The sequence below is a fragment of the Pyxicephalus adspersus genome, chromosome 11, assembly GCF_032062135.1.
Source record: "Pyxicephalus adspersus chromosome 11, UCB_Pads_2.0, whole genome shotgun sequence".
Taxonomy (NCBI): Eukaryota; Metazoa; Chordata; class Amphibia; order Anura; family Pyxicephalidae; genus Pyxicephalus; species Pyxicephalus adspersus.
In genome coordinates, this window is record NC_092868.1 from 61,205,801 (window position 1) to 61,231,398 (window position 25,598).

General features: G+C 44.7%; 1 protein-coding gene across 3 annotated transcripts in view; it reads left to right on the forward strand.

Annotated features, from left to right (window-relative positions):
* The window catches only part of LOC140341089 (opioid-binding protein/cell adhesion molecule homolog), a 224,381-nt gene that overhangs the window by 84,396 nt on the left and 114,387 nt on the right, over nt 1-25,598 (forward strand). For all 3 annotated transcript variants that reach the window (XM_072426627.1, XM_072426629.1, XM_072426628.1), the window contains exon 2: nt 25,176-25,260. In XM_072426627.1, coding sequence (XP_072282728.1) covers nt 25,176-25,260 — 85 coding nt within the window. The remainder of the gene's footprint in view (nt 1-25,175; nt 25,261-25,598) is intronic.

Genomic DNA, 25,598 nt, shown 5'->3' on the forward strand with positions numbered 1-25,598 from the left:
GCCACGTAAAATGTGCCATGACCATATTGTGTGAACCAGTCACATATTTGTGGATTGTGTATTATGTTCCTTTAGAAAATCAACTTATGTGCAATTGGCTGGACGTTCAAACTAGAACTGGGTAACATGGGCTCTCCATGGGAGTTATATGACTAGGAATACAATTGGGTTTCCTAAGGGTAGATATTTATCTTTTACAGAATCTACAACTTGTTTGCTATGTTGCAGGAACGTAGACAAATTTGAATGGGTCCTGAGAACATGTCGTACATATATATTTATATTTATATATATTTATATTTATATATAGATTCTCATCTGCCCTCCCCTGAAGATGAGCTGCACCGTGCACATCCTGTTCCCAGCAGCAGATTTATGTTTCTAATGAATCTACAATATTCATATTCACAGATCATTATCCTCCTATTCTACAGCTGGGATTAGATGATGTTAGAGAAAAGGAAAATGGGAATACCTACAGAAGATAACTTTTCACTATCTCACACATCGTTTAAAGCCTGGTAATTCCTCTCTAGTAGTGAAACCAGAAAATAGAAAATTAATAGAAACCCCCTTCCCCCTTCTATAGCTCTGACTCCAGATTAAATCATATCATTGGAGTTACATTGCATGGTGAGCATTGGTCTCTCCCTCCGGGGACAGGGCCTCTTTACAGATAATGCTACTACTATATACACACTCTGCTCATTTTATTAGGTGAACCTGGTAATGCAGAACTAAACCATGAAAAACAAGTTCTAGACAAGTTCTTGCTGGGACAGGCTTGGTAATGCAAACATCTAGACAGCCAAACACATGGCAATAACTCCTAAAAAATAATCTTCTGAGGATTAGAACAGGAAGAAAGGTGATTTAAGTGACTTTGAACGTGTCATGATGCCAGATGGGCAACTATCTCCAAGTTTACAGAGAATCGTCCATAAAGTCTCTGGATGAGAACGCATTATGGATGCCATAGGTCAGAAGAGAGGGGCCAAACTGGTTTAAGCTGATAGAAAAGCTGATTAAAATAAAAACTTGTTAACACCCAAGGTCTGCAGAAGAGATCTCTGAATGCAAAATATATCCAACCGTAGAGCAGATGGACTACAGCAGCAGGAGACCATACCAGGTGCCACCTAAGAACAGACACCTGAGGCTACAATTCATACAGGGTATTAAAATTGTAGAAGAGAAGATCTGAAAAATATTGTGTGGTCCAATGTATCCTGATTTTTGCTGCAACATTTGGATGGCAGGGTCAGAATTTGACATCAGCAAACATTTCAGGAGGGTGGTGGTGTAACTATGTAAAAGATATTTTCCTGGCATACTTTGGGTCCTGATCATTGTTTAAATGTTAAAACCTACCTTAGTATAGTTGCTGGCCATGTCCTTCCCTTTATGCCCGCAGTGTCCCCGTCTTCTACTTCCTGCAGGGTAATGCTCCGTGTCACAAAGCTCAAATCATCTCAGACCTAAACGTGTCAGCAAGGTGCCTAGACGGGTCTGCAGCAACTGTGTGATGGTATTATGTTAATATGGACCAGAACCTGGTTAAATCTGTGTCACAAAGAAGTACAGCAATTAGGAAGGCCAAAGGGGGTTAGTGAGTAATTAGGAATAATCTAATCTGGTAATTTGTAGCAATTAGCCACCCAGTAACCAGTCAGATTTCTGTAATGACTTAGTCTCTGTATTTTGTAGAACGGTAATGTTCAATTGGTGGCCTTGGTTGACATTTTTATCTCCTTGTCAGATTCACTGATTGGCTGAATATTTGGAAATCCTAGCTGTGTGAGAAATGTGTAATTATTCTTACCCCACCATACAAAACTTTATAGTCTGTGAAAGGGATTAATGCTGAATTTTTACAGTGAGACATTCTATGGGTCATATCACTGCAGTCTTCCATCAATAGCTGCAAGGCATTATAATCAATACTTTTCTGATTGATGTCCACTTGGTTGGAAGATTGAGGGGGTTGGTAGCTTAGAGGGGTCCACAGTGTGCACTGAACACCCTAATGAACTGCTAATTAGGTCACACAAGGACAGATTATAGTTATTGTTTTCAAAGGTTACCCAATCATGGAGGGAAATCTTAAAAAAAAAGTTTTTTTTCATGCACACGATTGGATGGTTGGTGTCATCAGAGCTTCACCTTATTCATTAAACTAAGCAAAGTTTCCATTGCAAGGGCTTCATTCATTTTGCTAAGTGAGGAACCTTTATCTCTTTGAACTCCAAGCAGCTTGTCCTTTGGTCTCCTATGGCTCCCTGCTTCCTTTGGCACACACAGGGTCAGAGTTTTGTGTCATGTTCCCCCTCTAATTAGCCAGTCATGGAGGAGGGGGCCAATGGCAGCACAAAGTCCCATGTGCTAATTACAACACATTAAATATAGACCCCGGAGAAATCAGTGTGCCGGGAGGAACAGAGGGGGACAATTGGGGAGTGACAGAGTTTAGCAGCTGTTTCCAGCACACAAGGCCAATATCTGACACCAGAAAATTTTACCATAATTACCATTTACCCCTAATGTGTGCATACAAGTTATAACCAATCTGGAAAAATTCTGTATCATTTTGCAGCAATCGGCAGAATCTTAGGGGTTTCTGCACTACAAACAGTGTGTCAAGTTTTCTAGTAACAAAAGTTGAAAAAAGACATAAATTCAGAAAGTTCAACCAACAGGGAAATAAACATATCCCAGATAAAACCTTATATGCACAGTGATCCAGAGGAAATAAAAAAAACCTTATAAACCCCTGTTCAGTTTGCTCCAACAGGGAAATAAAAATCCCTCCCTCTCCTGCGAGGCAATCGGATGTTCCCTGGATCAGCAGTCTCAGTTCTCTACTTTTAAACTTAAATACCCGGTTATATTCTCTTCTTCTAAAAATCATCCAGCGTTTTCTTAAAGCAGTGAAAAATCCCTTCCTTACCCGGAGCTTAAACTTCTTTTCCTCCAGATGCAAAGAGCGCCCCCTTGTGCTTTGTATTTACCTTACAGTGATTAATGGCGAAGGGAGTTCTCTATATGGACCATTTATATATTTATACATGGTGATCATGGGGCAGCATGGTGGCTCAGAGGTTAGCACTCTGGCCTTTGCAGTGCTAGGTCACTGGTTCATATCCCAGCCACAACACTATCTTCAATTGTTTATTTTCCATGTATTTGCATGAGTTTCCTCTGAGTATTCTGGTTAGGTTAATTGACTTTCTCACAAAAAATTGTCCTTGGGCTATGGTAATGGCACATGACCATAACATTAGATTGTGATCTCCTTTAAGGGACAGGTAGTGACATGACTATGGACTTTGTAAAGTGCTGCATAATATGTTGGTGCTATATAATTACTGTGTAATAATATTAGTAGTTTTCCCCCTGATACGTCTCTTCTCAAGGGAGAATAGATTCAGTTCAGCTAATCTCTCCTCATAGCGGAGCTCCTCCATTCCTTTTATTAGTTTAGTTGTCCTTCTCTGCACTCTCTCCAATCCCACAATGTCCTTTTTGTGAACTGGTGCCCAAAACTGGACTGCATATTCCAGATGTGGTGTGACCAATGCTTTGTACAGGATTATGTCTCCATCTCTGCAGACTATTCCTCTTTTATTACAAGAAAGTACTTTACTAGCTTTATATATTGCAGCTTGGCATTGCATGCTGTTATTAAGTCTATGATCTACCAGAACCCCCAGATCCGTCTCCATTTCTGACTCCCCCAAATGTATTCCCCCTAGACAGTATGTAGCATGCATGTTGTTACCCCCAAGTACATAACTTTACATTCATCTATATTAAATGTCATTTGCCACTTGGCTGCCCAATCACACAGTACATCCAGGTCTGCTTGTAGATTATAGACATCCTGTATGGACTTAATTCCATGACATAGTTTGGTGTCATCTGCAAACACAGAAATCCCAAACTCTATATCATTTATAAAGATGTTACACAGTAAAGGTCCCAACACTGAACCCTGGGGTACACCACTAATACCCTTACACCATTCAGAGTATGAATCATTAATTACAACTCTCTGGATGCAATCTTTAAGCCAGTTCTTTTTTCACTTATAGAATTGTCTAATCCGTAGACCTTAATGTGCACATTTCCTGGCTGCAGGGTGTCAAATGTTTTAGAAAAGTCCTAACTAAAACTAATAAGACTAATAGGAACTAACTAGACTAATTTCATGAACATTACCATTCAATCAAATTCCACTAACATTACCAATTATTCATTTAGTTCCCCCTGATTCATTGTGTTGATCAATAGTTTGTTAAACACATTGATGTTATGATGACGCTGCCAATGCTGCTTTGCATAGCTGGTTTTCTGTGTGTGAGCTGTGTGGTCTTGCAATTCTCTATCCCAAGGGAACACGTACTGCCCATTATCCTACAACCCCCTAAACTGGTGCCTTTCATGCCTTCCCATCTACAAAACATTTTCTTTGGGCCAACGTAGCAATGGAGATGCCAATCTGCCTGAAATATATTCTGCAACATGCCAGCCTTTTGCTGTAGGTGGCTGCAGGTCATATTCGGACCACATGCAGCACATGTTGTATATTTGTGGATTTGGAGAATATGGAACCTCCGGATCAGAAGGAGGTTTTTACATGTAAATATAAAAATAGGAAGAAAAATGATCCAGATTGAGCGTCTCCAATAACTTAGGAAAACCATAGGGTTATATAGGATGTGGCAATCATACTTTCAGTTTTTGCATATCACTGCACCTTGGATGTCCATGTGAGTTCAGGCACTTTTGACATTTTCAGTGCTAATATTTTCTTTTGTATCTATCCAGACAAGGTGACGTCTCTGTTGTTTACCTGGCAGTAATCAGTGGCATATTCCCTCTTTCTTAATATGCTGGCTGAAATTTATGGCATTTTTTGATAGGGAGGTTGTGAAAATTGTGAATATTTTTAGTTTTTGTTTGATTGTCTCCTGAGACTTCACCAAAACCTGCAACTTCCTCTTCAAAGTGGCGATTCTTCTGCTCTGTCTTTCTTCATCTTTTCCTGTAAATCTTCCAGTTCCCAGAGGTCTCGCTCATCCAAGATGTGACTGAAGCACTTCACTAGGAACCTTGTCAGAAAATGCCGCTATTTATGCTGTCAATCATTGACCTTCAGACACATGAATGGAAGTGCAACTTCCCAGAGGGGACAGTGGCCCAGATTAACCCCTCTTATACTATGAAGAAAACATGAAACATTGATGTCCCTCAACATAACTCATATGGTAATGATATATTCCCCTAAATATTATATATAGTCTTCTATATACAGTGCATAGATAAGAGATGTCAGCTGAAACCCCATTACTTTGAGTTATGCTACCTCACCCATTTACTGAATAATCCTCAATATTTCATTGTATAATATAGTTAAAAAAATAAACAAGTGTTTCTCACTCTATATCTTATATTTAAAGTATATAAAGTAATTGCTTGGTGCGTTCCTGTCAGCAGATTCATCTGTCCTAAACAGAACTAGGTATGAGCGATAAGGCCTCGGACAGTCTCGCAAAAATTTCCTCAAACTTCCAATGGGTCCGCAAAATTTCGACGAACCAATTATTTTGAAATCCATTCAAGTCAATAGCTATGTGTAGGAGAACAGTGGCAACAAGGGTAAATACAAAAGTTCTAAAAGACCTTGTGGTTTTCCAGAAAATGGCAGCAAAGTGACAGCAGGCAAATAGGATTTTTGCGTGATGGACAGCGATCAGAAGGCGGCATAAACATTAAGACATTGGGAAAGGGTGAAGCTATGTGTGAACTCAACCCACTAGCAGCAGTCTCTGCCGCCAAAACAGCAGGAGAACGCATTGCTAGCTGGCATCATGACCTGGATGACGTGTGTTAGGAATGCCACCCATAAAGTTGTGGACAAATAGCGCGGTGACATTAGGCAAAAGGATGGAGGACCAGAGACGGAGCGTGGGTCAGAGAGAGCGGTAGCAGTGTGTGGCCTCTGGTCAGCTATCGCCAGGGAGACGGCATTGGTAACTGGCATCTAGAGCTGGGTGTAGTGCATCATCAATGCCACCCAGAAGGTTAATACAAATATCTGAAATTTGAGATTAAACGTAAAAAGGCAAGACCAAGATGTTTTGTGTGTCAGCACTGTTGCTGAGGTCTGTGGTGCCGGAAGCGCTAGGACAATACTGCTAGTTTGCATCATGAAGTGGATGACATGAATGCCAACCCTCAATCTTACTATACCTAGCTGAAAAAATGGTAATTGGCAATGGTACCTATCAGTGTGGCAGTACTGTTGGAGGTACAACATCTTACAGTTTAGTCTATTGCTGGATTGACTGCAGTTCATAATTATGACACTAGATGTCGCTGTTACTAATTCTTACTTGTGGTTTTTTCCCTCTCTGTTTTTTCTATGATCTGTTACATATATCCTGTGTCATTCACCATGTAAGAAGAGCTTCCGTTTTTGCATGCATGTTCTAATAAAGACAGTTTCTGTTATCCCACAATGGCTGTTCTAGGATGACTCCACTGCACCCAGCAATCATACTCTGCAACAAGTACTGGGGGTTTTCATCTGCAGTTTGTTGGCCTAACTAGCGGAAACATTTACTTGAGGCAGGCTCAGCTGACAGGATGTTGGTGATAGGCAGCCACAGATTCAGCACAGGAGCAGTGCGGGTTCACAGAGACATCTTGGTTGGCCAGTGAGTCCTTGTGTCAGTCAATCAGTGACATCTGCTGTGGGGTATGATAGTTGTTAGTAACTCTCCTTTCGTTCATTTTCAAAAAGGTGAGGCGATTGACATTTTCCGGCGACAGTCAGGATCGGTTGTCCATTACCATTCCGCCAGCGGCACTGAAGGTTCTTTCGGACAGAACACAATGCCGGGCATGAAAGAAGCTTGATGGCATACTGTGCCAACTGCCGGGAGATTTCAAGCCAGTCACTACTGTCAGGACTGGCATCCTCCTCATACCTGCTGTTGTTAACACCACCACAACCAGCCAGAAAAGAGCCAACATAATCGTGCACCATGCGCTTCATGCGTTCTCGATGGTTATGCCACCACACTTCACTTGTTTGAGGTGGCCACATCAGGTTTTACCAGGCATCCAGAAAATCCCCCCTGCCTTGGCCTAGACTTTTGGATGAGTGCGGCCTGCTGCCACTACTGCTGCTGCTGCCGCTATTGTAGTATACAGTGGAGGTGGCGTCCGCCTGAGCTCCTTGTGTGGAATGTGGTGCGCGGAACTCCTCACACAGCCAGTCGCATAGTAGTCTGCTCAGGCGGGCCACCTTTTCTTTCTCTTGCGCCGGGTTGAGTAGAAACTATGACATTTTGTCTTTGTAGCGGTGATCCAGAAGGGTGCCCAACCAGTAATCCAGTTTTTGATGCTGCAAATGCGGGGGTCCCTCCGTAGGCAACGCAACATGTGGACAAACATATGAAAGAGGGGTTCATCCTCCTCCTGTCCCTCAGTAGGCGCCAAAACATCTTCCTCCTCATCAGCCACTTCCTCCTCTTCAAGCTGCAGCAGTTCCTGTTGTTCCATCGCCCACACAATGCCTGGGGCATGACAGCACAAATGCGGGTTGGATGGGTCCTGTCCAGCAGCCCCAACATGGTCTCCCTCATCATCATAATCATCTTCCTCCTCCTCTTGGAACTCCTGATGCTGGCTAGTGTCCCTTCTTGCTCCTCCTGATGCTGGCTGTGCGCTATGGGGTGTAATGTCACCCTCATCCTCCTCCCCCATTTCTTCCGCTCCTCTCCCATCGCCACTTTCAATCAGGCCACACAGGGTATTATCAAGCAGAAAAATGATTGGTATGACGTCATTCGAGCCTGACCGTTTCTGATTCACAATGTTTGTGGCCTGCTCAAAGGGGCCAGTACCTTGCACAGCATCTCTATCACTGGTAAAATAGCTCAGTTGTGTGGCTGTACCAAGGGCCCCGCTGCCTCCATTCCCCACGCTGACCAAGTAATGGCGGATGGCTAGCTTTTGCTCACACAGACGCTGGAGCATGTGCAGGGTGGAGTTCCATCTAGTCACAGTGTCATAAATCAGTCTATGCCGTGGAAGCCTCTGTTGGCGCTGGATCTTGATAAGCGCTGCGGAGGCAGTAGGGGATCGGCGTACATGGCTGCAGATGGAGCGAGCCTGTCCCAGTAAGTCCTCCTGTCCTGGGTACGTGCAGGGGAACTTCTGCACCACCAGGTTCAATACGTGGGCAAAGCAGGGCACAAGTGTTATGCGGCCAATGAGCATGCGGGCACAAGATTGGCCCCTATGTCACACACTACGTTGCCTGTTGTGGGCCGGGGGGCGTCAGCCAAGCCTCAACCTCTCTGTGCAAAGCAGACAAGAGTTCTCTGGCGATGTGACTTTTTTCCCCCAAGGACACTAGTTTCAGCACTGCCTGGCAACGTGTGTGCTTAAGGGAGCCATAGTGGCGTGCCCGCTTAACCACAGTGTCCTCCGCTGCTGGCCTTTCAGGAGTGTCGAAAAGGGGGGTTGATGGTAGAAGGAATGAAGTACGAGGAATAAGAAGAATGGGGTTGTCCATGCTTTCCCACCACACCCTTCGGCGGGGATACCAGGTGCTGTAATGCGTCTTGCAGACTTCCATGCAAGGGCACCCAGTGAGCAGTGAAGGACAGGTAGTGTCCTAGTCCGTACCTGGTTGTCCAGCTGTCCATGGCGACGTGGATTTGGCTAGACACCGAGAATGCCAATACCCGGGAGAGGTTATCCATTACATGTGCATGTAAACTGGTAACAGCTGTGTGGGAGAAGTAATGCCTGCTTGGTATATTCCCCTGCCGCTTAGCACAGGCCATCTGGTCACAGAAGGGAGCTGATACTTCCTCGCCGCTAGAAGTCTGGCTGTTACCAACCTCCTGAGATGTAGTAGCAATGACAGTTGGAAGTGGACAAGGCGTCAATGGAGATGGAAGAAGAGACAATGACGTGGTTGCACCTCTTTCAAGAGAACACAAGTACTGCTTCCACTTTGGTTTGTGGTTCTTGCGCATGTGGGAAAGCAGGGATGTTGTACCCAAATGTGATCCGGACTGTCCTTTGCAGATCTGCCTGTGGCACAGTATACAGATTGCTATTGTCTTTCAGCGTGAAAAAGGACCACACTGGGGAGGTGCCTGTAACCACTCTGCTGCTCTTTTTGCCCTGTATCTGCTCCAGCTCCATCTCCACCACGGTCACATGGTCCCTGACTGTTCACCTGCTTGTTCCCACTTGTCTGTTTCTTTCTTTGGGACTCACATGAAGCAGACTGGCGGCCCCTTCCATTCCCAGTCTGTTGCTGCTGCTGCCTTTCCTCTACGTCTGTTTTGGAACTGCTGCTAGCCCTTATACGCACTGGTGGTTCCCAGGTGACATCACGGTCATCATCATCCTCTTTTTTATCTAAGCTAACCTCTGCAAATGCAGCCATTCATCTAGAACCCTCGTCCAGCAAGTGCTGACCACACTCTCCAAGGGTCTAAAAGTCTGCCTCCTGCTCTGAAATTCGCAATGACAGATCCTCAGGCTGTTCGTCAAACAACAAGGGAGAGTCATCGGGAGGTACAGGCACATTAGCCACGCTAACTCCTTCCTTTGCTTCTGTCACGGCTGTGCTGGTTGCTGCAGCAGAAGAAGAGCCTGCTACACTTGAGGCCCCTGAGACCCAGTCCACAATACTCTCCACATGACGTGGCTGTATGATTGTATTCCGCCCTCTCAATACATCTACCTGCTTACTGGTACTCCGCACACATCTCAGACCTGTTTGACAACTTGTGCTGCTGCCTCCAACCGTTTGCTGCTGTCCTACAGTGGCAGACTCCCGGAAAGTATGCCCCCTGCCAGATGCGGCAAGTCACCCAACGCCATACCTTCCCCTGAGTCTACCGCTCATCTTGAACTTATTCAGGCAAAAGTGCACCTGTACCAAACAGTCTTCTTTGGTAAATAGGAACAGGTATCAAACGCTGAAATATCTGTAATTATTTTATAGTAGGTCAGAAATTTAACTGTACCAAACGGTCTTCTTTTGTAAATAGGAACTGCAATTGATTTTATTTAGCTTTAGTGAATGTACAGAGTGAAAAAAAAATGACTAACAGTGTCTTCACTAATACACAATATAGATTACACTAAATGTGCTGACTGCTGACAATTTAACAATACTGACTAGCTTGTAGCTCATGTAAAAGTAAAGTTTGTTCGTTCGGAGAGATCACAACCTTATGGCGAATCACAAGGTTGTTCTGGCTTACATGTTCGGTAAGCGAGAAAAGCCTGATTTGCCACGAGATCGAAATTTACAAATCTCGCTCACTTATCCCTAAACAAGACAAGAATTTCACTCTTGCTTATTGATTGTAGCCCAAATTGCATGTGGAAATTAATAAATTACTTCCAATGGTCGGGGCAGATAGTTAACTTCTGTTAGTCTGGTAATTTTAATACTCGTTGCAATTTAAACCTTAATGTGAAACTTAATGTGAATTTTATTCTAAAAATGCAAACTTTAAAATACATATTAAGGTATTACCTTCTAAAATCATGTAGAGATATCCATTGTCCCCACACCTGTGAAAATGTAAATGGCACTCCCTATCTGCGATGTTCCATTTGGTAGATATGGCAGCCCTCTATGTCCATGGCTGGTCTGTAAACCATGCTTGCACCACATCTTCCATTGTTCAGTGGTAATCCCATCTTCTGTTGTGGGACCTGGACGTACGCTTGGCATTGTCCTTTCTATAGTATAGATGGGGTAATACATATCTGTAGTTAGCCTTTTAACCAGTTCCATTTGTATATAGAAGAAGACAGATACATTTTAATTTAGATTTGTAAAATAAGGCTCATATGCTGAAAAAGGAAAAGTCACCAGGGACCACTGAAACTTGCAATATGATTCCATGTCTCTGGTCAGCAGTTGAATATCCAGCAGCATAAAACGCAAAGTTGCAGATTAACACTTCACTAACCATTTTTCTCTGAGTTCTCTCCAGAACTTCTTCCATATCCATTTTGCATCAAATCACACAGAAAAAAGCATCTGAAACCTTGTCCCAATGAAAAATATTTCCCCCTATTTATTGAATCATGGCAAAATGTATGGTATGGCCACACATAGCAGGGAGACTGGACACGGGACTTCCAATCGTGTATGGTGTAGGGGCCACGCATAGCAGGGAAACTGGGCTTCCATTCATGTATGTTGTAGGGGCCACACAAAGCAGGGGGACTAGACAAAGGCCTTCCAATCGTGTATGGTGTAGGGGCCACACATAGCAGGGAGACGGGACACCGAGCTTAAACTCTTGTTGGGTGTAGGGGCCACACATAGCAGGGAGACTGGACACAGGCCTTCCAATCATGTGTGGTGTAGGGGCCACACATAGCAGGGAGACAGAACACGAAGCTTCCAATCATGTATGGTAGCAGGGAGATGGGACCATGGCCGAGGGTTGTCCCTAATATTTGTGCCTGTTATTAGCAGCATTACTCACATTAAGTGTTGGATCTTTGGGCTTTAAAGGGGAAGAATGTGCCGCAGAAACTGAATTGACTGAAATGGGAAATCGGGATTCCCGCTGTGATGAAGAGGGCAGCAAAGGTGATGCCATCTTATTAACCCTTTCTTGCCCAGATTATGTACCAACGGTCCTCCAATTACTGCCTTATGTAAGATGCTGGGAAATATTTCATGTTTGACTCTGTGGGATGATGGGGGAGACATCATTGTAATCTTATCCTGGGGTCACCTATGTATTTTTATCCCGGGTTACCCCAGGCCAGGGACCCCCTTTTTTGGGACAATGTGCATTTACTTTTACCCTCCTTTTTGGCTGGTGTGCTTTTAACTGTCCTATCTTATTGGGCCCATTTGTGGTCATCTCCCATAAGGTCCATATGAAGACACTTGGCCCTTGTTATAGGGCCCATGTGCAGTCACCTACTCCCTCTTAATAAACCCATGTGCTGTCATTTGGTTCCTCTTATTAGGCTCACGGGGGTTTTTATTCACCTATTGTAGAGCCAATGTGTGGTCACCTATGCCCTAATTTGCCCCTCTGTGGTATATTGCCATGTTAATAGGTGATTCCTGCTGGGTTTATGTGCCAGGGTAGGGGCTGTTTCACAATTTTGAACTCGGAAGCATTGTGTCCTTGTGTCAGCCTTACCTGGCACTTCCGCCAAGGGGTTAAATGTGGAGCAGCGATGGCTTTGTGTGTCCGGATGGTGGGTGGCTGGGGCAGCTCCTGTGTGCATGCAGGAGGAGGGAAGAGCTGATCACCACACTCTTGGCATGGACCCCTCGTTAGGCTGGGCTCATGGATTGTGCTCATTAGTACATTCTTGAAGGTTAGTGCGTAGCCCTGGACACAGTAGAAAAGAGACAAAATGACATTTCCAACACTGAATCAATTCTGAATGTGTAATCAGAAAACACAGCAAGCAAATTGACCAGTTTGTCCCCAAGCGACAGAAGCATCATGAAACATCGTGGAGCTTCAAATAGACAACTGGATGGCACCACCTGCTGGAGGAGCAATTCATGATTGGCATTGCACATCACAGGTCAGGAAATGGAATCTGGTTGCTGCAAATGATGCCACTGGGCCATGTGATCACCCCTCCAGACCTGAAACACCTTATAGAGTTAGATCCCCCCCAAACAATGCCATGGTAGATGGCGACTCTCCCCGTACATTGCCAGAGTCACATGGTGGTAAAATCCAGCAATGTAAGAAGCTGTGATGTCACCGGCCCTATTAGGGGTGCCATATTTAGGCTATTTGTACGTTGGCATGGATTTTTCCTGTTCTGTGTGTTTAATAAGCTTCTGTCAAATCTTCGATTTATAAATACTCCAGTCAAAGACTTCTTTATTTTGGATATTTTGCTGTTTGCATCATTTTAGTCTCCGCTGTGACATTAGGGATGGGCAGGTGGTCTTTGTGAAGTTCATTGTGGCTGGTTACAGGTTATTATAAGGGCCCTAAACATAGTGCTGTTTCTACAATCGTTGTGGTTTGGGGATAGGGGCTGTACTGTCTTTCCACTTGGGACATGTTCCTACCACCCTCTTTCATTTACCTTTTTGATTGACGGTACCACATTAAGATGTTTCACAATTATGTATAAATAAGCGAGAACTGTATTTTCACAAACATTTTCAAAAAATACATTTCTTACTTTTGTCCATTGCTTTGTGACATGACTGAAGTTTGGGGTATAATAGAAAGGTATTGCTGATTGTTACCCTTGTATCAGTCCTAAATAAAGGAGCCAAATCCTTGTCACCTCTCAGCTGAGACATTGAATGTTTTTTTTCCTCAAAGGCACAACAAGATGAAATTCTGCAAATCTAATTACTATGCAAATCCATGCTAATCAGCGGAGCCTTGACTGGTGCTAGGCGGGTTCTCTCCATAATGCAATGTAATGAGATGGAAAGGCGACCGCTCCAGGTTATCCTCCTTCCTCCCTCCAGATGTTAGTGTATATTAGATATTTGTGTGCTAGAAAAATTGCAGGGGATTTCTATATACAGAAGTGAACATAGAAGACATTGGTGTTGTACTAAATATATCATACCTGTATCATTGGATAGAGCAGAACACAATAGAATAAACTCATGTGATAGGTCAGAATTGAGCATTTTCACAAACAAGCCACCAATAGCAGCCCTGCTCACTTCCATGATAGTCATAATAGTAGTTCCCCAATTCCTCCACAAGGTGGCAGACTAACACTAGCTCTACATCAATGCTGCTCCCTGATTTATACAGAGTGGAGAGCAGAGGAGAGGGGTATATATATATAGAGGGGGGGGAGCAGAGGAGAGGGGTATATATATATAGAGGGGAGAGCAGAGGAGAGGGGTATAGGGTATATACAGGGGGGAGAGCAGAGGAGAGGGATATATACAGGGGGGAGAGCAGAGGACAGGGGTATATACATAGGGGAGAGCAGAGGACTGGGGTATATACAGAGGGGCATATACAGAGGGGAGAGCAGAGGGGCATTTACAGAGGGGAGAGCAGAGGACGGGCATATACAGAGGGGAGAGCAGAGGGGCATATACAGAGGGGCGAGCAGAGGACAGGGGTATATACAGAGGGGAGAGCAGAGGACAGAGGTACATACAGGGGGGAGAGCAGAGGAGAGGGATATATACAGGGGGGAGAGCAGAGGACAGGGGTATATACATGGGGGAGAGCAGAGGACTGGGGTATATACAGAGGGGCATATACAGAGGGGAGAGCAGAGGGGAATTTACAGAGGGGAGAGCAGAGGGGAATTTACAGAGGGGAGAGCAGAGGACAGGGTTATATACAGAGGGGAGAGCAGAGGAGAGGGGTATATACAGGGGAAAGAGCAAAGGAGAGGGGTATATACAGGGGGGAGAGCAGAGGACAGAGGTATATACAGGGGGGGAGAGGGGTATATACAGGGGGGAGAGCAGAGGACAGAGGTATATACAGGGGGGAGAGCAAAGGAGAGGGGTATATACAGGGGGGAGAGCAGAGGTATATACAGGGGGGAGAGCAGAGGAGAGGGATATATACAGGGGGAGAGCAGAGGACAGGGGTATATACAGAGGGGAGAGCAGAGGACTGGGGTATATACACAGGGGCCTATACAGAGGGGAGAGCAGAGGGGCATTTACAGAGGGGAGAGCAGAGGACAGGGGTATATACAGAGGGGAGAGCAGAGGGGCATATACAGAGGGGCGAGCAGAGGACAGGGGTATATACAGAGGAGAGAGCAGAGGAGAGGGGTATATACAGGGGGGAGAGCAGAGGAGAGAGGTATATACAGGGCATATACAAATGGGAGAGCAGAGGGGCATATACAGAGGGGAGAGCAGAGAACAGGGGTATATACAGAGGGGAGAGCAGAGGAGAGGGTATATACAGGGGGGAGAGCAGAGGAGAGGGGTATATGCAGGGGGAGTAGAGGACAGGGGTATATACAGATGGGAGAAAAGAGAAGAGGGGTATATACAGGGGGGAGAGAAGAGGAGAGGGGTATATACAGGGGGGAGAGCAGAGGGGAGGGGCATATACAGATGGGAGAGCAGAGGAGAGGGGTATATACAGAGGGATGAGAAGAGGGGTATACAGAGACCTGGCGAGTATTTTTAGCGGCCTCCCCTCCTCCAATATAATGATGGTGATCACTCATATGGGTGGGGGTTGAGCTGGGACAGAAGGCTGATTAGAAGAGACCCATCCCTGGCGGTGCCCAGCTTATAATACAAACACAACCAACACAGCTAAAGCATCTTTTCATCCATTCACCCATCTCTCCATACCTGAATTCTCCTTTATCTATCTGTTTATCCCCCCCAACTATCCTTCCATCCAATCTATTCAAACCTCATCAATCGCTCCATCGACCTAATTCTCCCCATCCATCCATCCATCTATTATTTTTTTTTGCATAGAATCAATTGTGATTTTCTTTTGGACCCTGGTGACAGCAGTGCCTCAGTGTGGTTGCTTCAGGTATTGCAGGGCATTCAGATCGCCCAGAATATTTATTCAAGCTCTTCAAGGCTGGAGAGAATACACTTTCATCAGTGAAGCTGAGTGATCCAGCAAACCTGGAATTGATTTCTTCAAAGTCATTTGCTATTTGTTAGCAAATGTTTTGAATCCTGGACCAGATGCATTTCAGGTTTGCTGGATCACCCAGCTTCACTGGTGAAAGTGTAGGCCTGGCATAACATCCCCTTCCCTCTTCCTTATTCTGATGAATGTGTATTTTCTCCAGGCTTGGAGTGCTTTAATAAGTCAGAGCTTTACTGAGATGAATTTAATAAATGTCTTAGCAATCTACCTGTCTGCTTTTTTGTGACCCCGGCTCATTGTAAGTCTGGAATGGTCATCCTGTAGCTGGCCCACAGATAGTCCAGGGAGGGCATTGGACGGGCAGCACGTAATATGATGTGGTTCACCTGTGTGCGTTCTGACTGACATGAGAGAATTCACCAGGCTATATCTCTTGCCTGGATCCTCCTGGGAGGGCTGATATGTATTTCTTGTGTGTTTCTGGAGTGATAATTAAACCTCCTTAGTGGATGATTGTGAGCACTAGAAATCGCACAGACATTGAACATTGCAATGATTTCAGGAATACAACGTAGGCTTTATTCTTGCAATGGATGAAATGAAGCTCCGCTGACTGTATCCAATCATGAGCAAGGAAGGAAGTTTTTGTTTCATTGCTTGTGATTGGCTATTCTTGGTAAAGTGACTTGATGATGTCTCATTCCCCATCCTGGCCAGCTGTAAAGTTCTGTAGCTGACAGGTAAGCTGACTCTTGAAACCGCTGAAAGCTTTATTTATTTTCCAGTTTTCTTTGCTGATTGAAATTGCTTCTCCATGAAAGAAAGTTGCTGAAGTAGCCAATCACAAGAAAACATTTCTGAAAATTGTGAAAACATTTCAGGCTGGGCAGGACCAGAAGACGACTTATTAGTGACGCGAGCAATGTTGGATCAGTAAGCGGCATGCTAATTACAATCATATTTATTCATCAGAAATTCAGTAAAACTTCTCTCTCAGCGTGACTTTTCTAAGACGTTTTCTGCTGAATTGCTTAGTTAATTGCAAAGCTCCTGAACATGCTGTTGTCACCAACAATGGGGATGTCTGAAGGGGGGGGGGGGGGATCTGTGGGAACATGTCCCAAAAAATAAATATTGTATTGAAATATTGGGGACACTTGCTGGCTGCAGCTGATGGTAACATTGTATCAAATCTGAATCATTTATACACACCAGGCCCCAGGTGTCCCCAGCATTGGGGAGGAGGGGGGTCTGTATTTGGAAGGAAGAGTTTCATCTCGGCAAACTTTCCTCCAAATGGTTGTGGGGGTCCCCTCTGTACAATCCCCTTAGCTAAGTCCCCCCCAGATAAATTGTCTAATAATGTTTCTTACATTGGGGGCACCTGATGACATTGGACATTAGATTGTGAGCTCCTCTGAGGGACAGCTAGTGACACGACTATGGACTTTGTACAGCGCTGCCTAATATGATGGCGCTATATAAATACTGTGTAATAATAATAATAATATTAATTGGTGGTCTTACAGCCCTTCTCCACTCCAATCAGGATGCACAACGGTGAAACTGCTGACAACTACTCTTTGACACCTGAATTTGGACTCCCAGAAGTTCTGCTCCAGGAGCCGACCTGGCAAGACTTACACCTTGGTCTTGGCAAAAGGAGGGTGTTTCTAAAGGACAGGGTTTATTGTGATTGGTGGTCGTGGTAAAGGTGGGCGTTCCTAAAACATTTGCTTTATTTTGATTAGTGGTTGTGATAAAGGTGGGCGTTCCTAAAACATTTGCTTTATTTTGATTGGTGGTTGTGATAAAGGTGGGCGTTCCTAAAAGTATTGCTTTATTTTGATTGGTGTTTGTGGTAAAGGTGGGCGTTCCTAAAACATTTGCTTTATTTTGATTAGTGGTTATGATAAAGGTGGGCGTTCCTAATACATTTGCTTTATTTTGATCGGTGGTTGTGGTAAAGGTGGGCGTTCCTAAGATTTGCTTTGTTTTGATTGGTGGTCGTGGTAAAGGTGGGCGTTCCTAATAGATTTGCTTTTTTTTGATTGGTGGTCGTGGTAAAGGTGGGCGTTCCTAATAGATTTTGGTGGTCGTGGTAAAGGTGGGCGTTCCTAATAGATTTGCTTTTTTTTGATTGGTGGTCGTGGTAAAGGTGGGCGTTCCTAATAGATTTGCTTTATTGTGACACATCTTCCCCTCTCTTTGCAGCAGACATGTACAATTCTAATATTAAAGCTGTTGTTGGGGCTGTCTGTGGTGTCAGTGGAGGTCATGTGACTTTTTCCCATAGCCAGGTGGGGGAGGTCCTTATAATGGTATAAAATGGTGACTCTTTAGGAGTTATTGCGTGGAATGGGGTTCTAACCCCTAATTCACGTACAATTAAAAACAAATGTTTTGGCTTTAGATAAAAAAGAAATGAAAATGTCTCTGACTGGATGCCACTCGCCACAATCCACATTATATATATATATTATCAATTTATCAGCCAATGAAATTCCTTTCCTTAAATTCCAGGAAACGGTTTAATTAGCACAGTATGTTGGGGAGGGGGAATGTAAATCACAAATCTTTTCTGACAACTCTAAAATAAACTGCTTGTTCTGTTCTAAAAATGGACCAAGTCACAAGTCAGATTTATACCGCACTGCCGGAGTAATGAGCCAGAATCTGCTCTGCCAGTATATGTGCTCAATCCAAAATGACTCATCATGGTGGCACCATCTGGGCACTGAAAAGATCCCCAAAAATCCGTGTACCCATACACTTCCTGTATGCCCGCTAAACCAGCATCTGTACCCAGCAATAGTCTAAGTGTTATGATTGGTGCAGTTTTGGCACTGGATACCATGACATGTTAGGAAGGGGCCCTGTATACCCCCAGATGTCAGGAAGGGGCCCTGTATACCCCCCAGATGTCAGGAAGTGGTGATGTATACCCCCAGATGTCAGGAAGGGGTGATGTATACCCCCCAAGATGTCAGGGAGGGGTGATGTAAACCCGTAGATGCCAGGAGGGGTGCTGTATACCCCCAGTTGTCAGGGAGGGGTAATGTATACTCCCCAGATGTCAGGGAGGGGTGCTGTATACCCCCCAGATGTCAGGGAGGGGTGCTGTATACCCCCCAGATGTCAGGGAGGGGTGATGTATACCCCCAGTTGTCAGGGAGGGGTGATGTATACCCCCAGTTGTCAGGGAGGGGTGCTGTATACCCCAAGTTGTCAGGAAGAGGAGGTGTTTCTTCTTAAATGCCCGGAGGGAGGGGGTTATACCACTGTACCCAGGATTATTAGGGCTATGATTGGTAAGGTTCAAGCACTGTATACACCTAGGATGGGGGTGCTGTATACTTTATTCATTTATTGAACTCAAAACCCAGTACTTGCAGGAATCCGCTATGTAGGTTTCAATATCCGTAAGAAATGTTTGAACTGAAATAGATGTTTTTTTTTTTTTTGGGCTTTGTAGGTCAGATTTCTGTGCTTTCCACCACCCTGACACCAACTCTTTATAGCGGGGGTCTCTATCCATCAGGCGGTGGGCTGGGGGCATCTGTCCTTGTTGGTTGTCTTCTCTGTGACAGGAAGGATCTGTGTCCTCTCTCATGTCAATATGTTCAGCCAATCATGTAAGCCGGCAAAAAAAGTTGGGGACCGCTGCTCTGTAGGAGAGCCAAATACACCAAATGATGAAATAACATGACTTTCACATGGTCTGAGGCTTTCAGTGCGTGTTCCAGATATTCTATTAGTGGTAAGTGAATGGAGAATTAATGTTGGCCCTGGGAATTCTCTATCACACATTGTAATTAAATTATCCTCATTGTGAAGGCAGCGCCACATCGCAGCTTATTCAGTGTTCCATTATACAGTAACTGACATCAACTGAGCTACTGGCACTGATGTACAATCTGCAGCTATTTGCCTCCATGCCTGAATATATGTGTAATACCTGTGTGTGTATAGCTTTATATTATTCTCTTCTTTCATTTTATAAAAATCCTCTCTTCCAGCTTTATAAAAGTCTGTTATCCCAGCTCTTCCAGCTCCAGTCATTATGGACGTTGTACAAGGACTGTATGAAGGGTAGGCTGGATTGCCATCATGGGGCATACACCACATATTAAATTGCTGCATTGGTTGATAACATAAATCTTGTATATACCATACCCATTTATTAGTGGGACCAACAAGGTGTCTTTGGTGGTCAGGGGCCCATCATTTGGGGCCCTCCATATTATGGATACATGTTGAAGCCTCGACAAACATACTGTTCACACACTAGTATACATCTGACAGCGTGTCCTGCAATTTATAAAACATATCAATCTTTTGTCTATTTGGGTTTCATGGTTTTCATTTGTATGTTGTATATATGTGTTTCTATTCTTTAAAAGGAAACTTTTAGGACATATTTAGGATTATGTATATATGTCTATATAAATATAAATATATATGGAAGCTGACCTTGTGAAGCTGGTCATCGTCATTCAGGATTTCCTTCCTAATCACCACCGGGCAACAAACTATTTTTAGCCTTCACTTGCTGCATGCTTCTTCCTTGTCTGTAAACTCGGGATGAGGATCACAAGATTCATAAATTGCCTATTCTGGAGGAAATGTCATCTGAATGTTAGCAATGTTGTCACCTAATGAACTGGACACTGAATAGAGCCAAGGTTATTAGTGTTTATGTCCATCCTCCTAATTCAGTAAAATGCCGCATCCTAATAGATTATGCATAAATAATAAATGAAAGTAAGTGAAGTAAAATAACATTAATGTGAGTAAAACAAATTGTCCTTCACACAAAAGGGCACAATGTATGCAATGTATATATCTAACCCTTAAGTATTAAGTATTGGTTTGAATTGCAATTTATTAAGTTGTGTTTTTTACTCACATTTATATTTGTTTTATGCCCTAAAAGCATTTACTTGCATTTATCAGTTATTGGTTTTCCTGAGAGCAAAGCAGAAGAACTTGTAGGCTCTTTCTGCTCCTTCTGGTCCCATAATATAAGCAGCATTTCATTTAGGAGTGCAGAAGTGACCGGTGTCAAAAGAAATCTCTTCTTTCCCATAATACATATGTTATTATATGATATAATGTTATTGATATATATGATATATATTGTGCCACCGGTCTGATGTGTCTGGGATGAATGCGGTAATTATTAGGTCAGGTTATGGTATGACCAGATGGACTCATCAGCATGGTGTGATTCCTGTCTACAGATGTGACATTTGTGTGACAATCCTCTGGCTTGTGTTGAATGTTTTTATCATCTCTACAATAAATATGGAAATATGAAGATGTTCCTTCTCAATTCTGTCTGCAAGACCCTCTGGCATTGCCTTGGCATTACCATCCAATTAAAGGGGACCTGGCAGCACATTGACAGCTGATTGTGTCCCATTTCGTGATAATGTGGATCAAAGGACTCCTGTCCGGAGGTGATAAGCGCTTTCTGATCCCTGAGGGCCCGCTGATCTTTTATCAATGATACCAAGTCCCTTCTGTTACAGACTAAGTTCCAGGAATGTCATGGAGCCCAGAGAAGTAAAGGTCTTCACATTATGAAAGCTTTCAGACCTTTGCTATCATTCTGTCATATTTAGGCTCTTCGTTGGTGGAGTCCTGTTTGGAGCTCTCCAAGATGTCAGGAAATAATGGAAGTCATTGTATGATTTTGGGGGTGGCTCTACTAATGTAGATCTGTTGTTCTTGCTACGCTGTGTCTTATGAATATAGTATGGCCAGCTGTGCCTATTGTCCTCGTTTTATGTAAGGTGAAGATGTGCTGAAGATGTTTATTACAAGTGAATTCATATAACGTGGAACCAAGTAATGCAAAGCGTCATCTGCTGAAGGCCAAATATGCCGGTACAGTTTCACAACAAATGGAGGCCAGCAGTGTTCTCATGTCTGATATAAAAATGTAACAGCTGAGCACATAGCTGACTGGATTGGCTGAAAGGGTCAAATTGCATTTGGTGAATTTGAAGTTTCACCATGACCAATTCTGTGCCTAAAAGTCAATCGAAGTAAGAAGATGAGATCTTACCAGACTGCAACTGTTGGCATTAGTGAAGTAGGCAGTACTATCTATCTATCTATCTATCTATTTATCTATCTCTCTCTCTCTATCCCTCTACTACAGCAGAGGTCCCCAACTCTTGGTCTGGGCCCCACTAGTGCCGTCTGACAGGTGGGTGGCCATTCTGGCCGGTGCACTCACCAACAGGGGGGCACACCGGTCGGAGCCTCAGACCACATCTCCCGGAGACATAGTAGGCTCAGGGCGGTGGGCGAGTGGTCTCTGGACACAACCCACCCGCAATTTCTGGCATCACGACATAAATCTGGGGGAAGTTTCTTCCCCTTTGAGTGACACACGGCTCCCCACGCATGCATGGTCCACAGTTTGTGCATTTAGTGGTCCACGACATGCAAAAGGTTGGGGATCACTGTACTACAGTACTCTACAGGCCTTTGTTGTAGTGAGCGATTCATCCTCTCTGAGATTTGTCTCTTCCAGGAGCTTTTGGAAGGACAATAAATAGTCAGCCCCCTGCAACATTAAAAGGGAAAATGTCAGCATTTGTTGAATGTCACAGGCAGTGACAAGTTCTCTTCATGTGGCAAACAGCTGTTTAATGTGATAAATGGCAGCGCAGTCTGACACTTCTCCCTCTGGAATGGCTTTACTCCAGTTACCCCCACCAGCTCTTCATTGGAGAAGAAATGTTTTCATACTATAAGGTCTGTCAGTCTCCCTGCACTCAGCCTTTCTGATCTCTTTATTCTTTGCACAGGGGAAAGACAACCTCATTTCTACTCCTTTTGTTCTAAACGTTCATATCTCCTGCAATACTAGATGGAATGTTGGACATACTTAACCAGCAGATAAATTACCTTCATCCATTATTTACTATCCTAGGCCACAGATCTAGGGACTTATATCCTTTTTTTGGCATCCTAGAGTTCTGAAGGTTTTAGACAGAGCTTGGAGGGCTACCATCTTTCATTTATTAACCTAGATATAGATCTGGGGACCTCCAGCCTTCATTTACCAACCTAGATATAGATCTGAGGGCTACCATCTTTAATTTACCAACCTAGATATAGATCTGGGGGCCTTTAGCTTTCATTTACTAACCTAGATATGGATCTGGGGGCCTTTAGCTTTCATTTACTAACCTAGATATGGATCTGGGGGCCTCCATCTTTCATTTACCAACCTAGATATAGATCTGAGGGCCTCTATTTGCCACACTCAATTTAAGACCTAAGGGTCCTGGGAAGAGCTCTAAGGGCCTCTATCCTTTAGTTACCGTTCTAGACAAGAAATCTGACAAGGAATCTGAGGGCCCCCTTCATTTACAATCCCTGGTGGTGATTTAAAGAAGTTCATCCTTCATTTATTATCCTAGACAGGAGATCTGAGGGCCTTATTGATTTGTATATGATCCTCGATGATGTCCTTGATATGACAGCCTCCATTTTTCTTTTAGCATTGTAGACAGAGCAGTGAGGTTCACCATGCTTCACTTAGCAACCTAGATGGACATCTAGGTGCCTCTATCCTTCATTTCCTATCCTAGACCAGAGATACAAGGGCCTTTATTTTTTACTTACCAACCTAGACTTGACTTGTGGGGACCTGCATTTTTTGTTTACCATCATAGAATAAGCAGAATTGAGCAGAGTTATCAGGTCCACCATCCTTGGGCAGAGTTATCAGGTCCACCATCCTTGAGCAGAGTTATCAGGTCCACTATGCTTGAGCAGAGTTATGAGGTCCACCGTCCTTGAGCAGAGATACGAGCGCTTCTGTCCTTGAGCAGAAATACGAGGGCCTCTGTCCTTAAGCAGAGATACCAGGGCTTCCGTCCTTGAGCAGAGATACCAGGGCTTCCGTCCTTGAGCAGAGATACGAGGGCTTCCGTCCTTGAGCAGAGATACGAGGGCCTCTGTCCTTGAGCAGAGATACGGGGGCCTCTGTCCTTGAGCAGAGATACGGGGGCCTCTGTCCTTGAGCAGAGATACGAGGGCCTCCGTCCTTGAGCAGAGATACCAGGGCTTCCGTCCTTGAGCAGAGATATGAGGGCCTCCAGCCTTGAGCAGAGATACGAGGGCCTCCTTTCAGACTGGAAATCTGGGGCATCTATATACAGACCCCTTAATTGTTGGGGTGTTAACACACACTGAATGTAAGGCTCACCAGTACTCACCAGACACCAGTCTCCCAATCTTACGCTGTAGTCTTCACTTTTAGTAAGCTCCCGCTTAGCCTCAGGAGAGTGGTTGCGTTTTCCTGCACATGCTTGCCCCCAGCATTGTGTTTCCCAGCACATGGTTGCCCCCAGGACTTAGTGCGCAAAGGATGGTGTCTGGGGATGGGCTGGCAGAAGACCAGGTGCCCACAGATAAGCAGTACAAGAACTACAAGGCAAATCCAGAGTATAAAGCCAAAGCCATACATGGGTGATCAGTCCAGCAGACAAGGTACAGAGGGAGTAGGTACAAGCAGAGCTGGGGTCACAGGGGGGGGTTGGTCGAGGATGTATGTATTTGATGGGTCAGGGGACAGGCAATGGTGGTAACCAGTAAATCACACGAAAATTTCTTCAGCACAGATCAGCCCAACTAAACTCTACAAGAGGCACTGGAATCTGAGAGCAGAGATGCTATAAGGATCCAGCAGCCTATGGCAGCATGAGATTGGTCAGGAACTATTCAGCTAATTAGCCGCAGCACAGCCCCAAGTCACCCTCAGCTGTGCAGGGGATGCTGAGAGAGAAAACACAGCTAAAGGGAAACAAGGATGCTGCAAACAGCAGAGCACTCATTTGTAGAATATCTCTGCGGAGGGAATAGGCTACACGCGTTCTCCTGCAGTGGGACATCGCCCGGGATTGTCGGCCAGAAGAGTGTTTTCTAACCCCAAATATAAAGAATCCAGAGCCTGCTCCCATCTGAGAGCGCCACCAAAAGGAGACAACGTGCTATCATGGAAGCTGTCTAGTTTTATATGGCTCTGATGTGGATTCATCCGAGTGAATAATATTTTGGTGGGGAAGAAGTTTTATGAAACAATACTAATGGCACTGGGTATGAAATACAGGCTGGCATATGTAAGAGAGATGGGCACTGTGTAAAGTTTAGGAGCCGGGTGCTGGCAGATGGTGGGTAGGAGGAGGTTGGGGGGAGGCAATAGCTCTGGCACTATGTGGGGTAAAGGAAGAGCTGGGCACTTTGTAAGACATGGCAGTATGTAAGATAGAGGATGGAGGAGGAGATGGAGGGAGGATGGAAGGAGGAGAGAGGGAGGGAGGCAGCAGACATCACACACAGTCCTCTCTCCTTTATACACAGTGCCAGGCTGTGTGCCCCTGTGCTGGTGCCAGGCTGTGGACATGTAGCAGAGGGGGGGCAGCCAGTCAGTCAGTTTCTGCGCTCTCGGTGCTGTCAGAATGGGGGTCGCCCCCTGCTGGAGGTGGCTACTTGCCCTGGGTCTCAGGCTGTTGTTTCTTGTGCCCGCAGGAGTGCCAGTCCGCAGCGGGGATGCTGGATTTTCGAAAGCCATGGACAACGTCACGGTGCGGCAAGGAGAGAGCGCCATTCTCAGGTAGGAGCCTGCTATAACCTGTGTGCTGGGGATTGGGGTGATCGGGACAGGTAAGTGCTCGGATCCCGGACCTGGACGGACTGATGCGAGAGATCCGGGTACGATGTATGTCAATGGCAACCGCCGGAGAACTGCACACCTGGTGCACAAGCAGTGTCATTACCATGGGTTACCACAGGTGGCGCTGCGCTATCCCCTCTCCTCTTTATATAGAATCATGTGACCCCATTACTCTCCTCTCCTCTTCATATACTATCATGTCACCCCACTACTCTCCTCTCCTCCTCATATACTATCATGTCACCCCATTACTTTCCTCCTCTTATATTATCATGTGA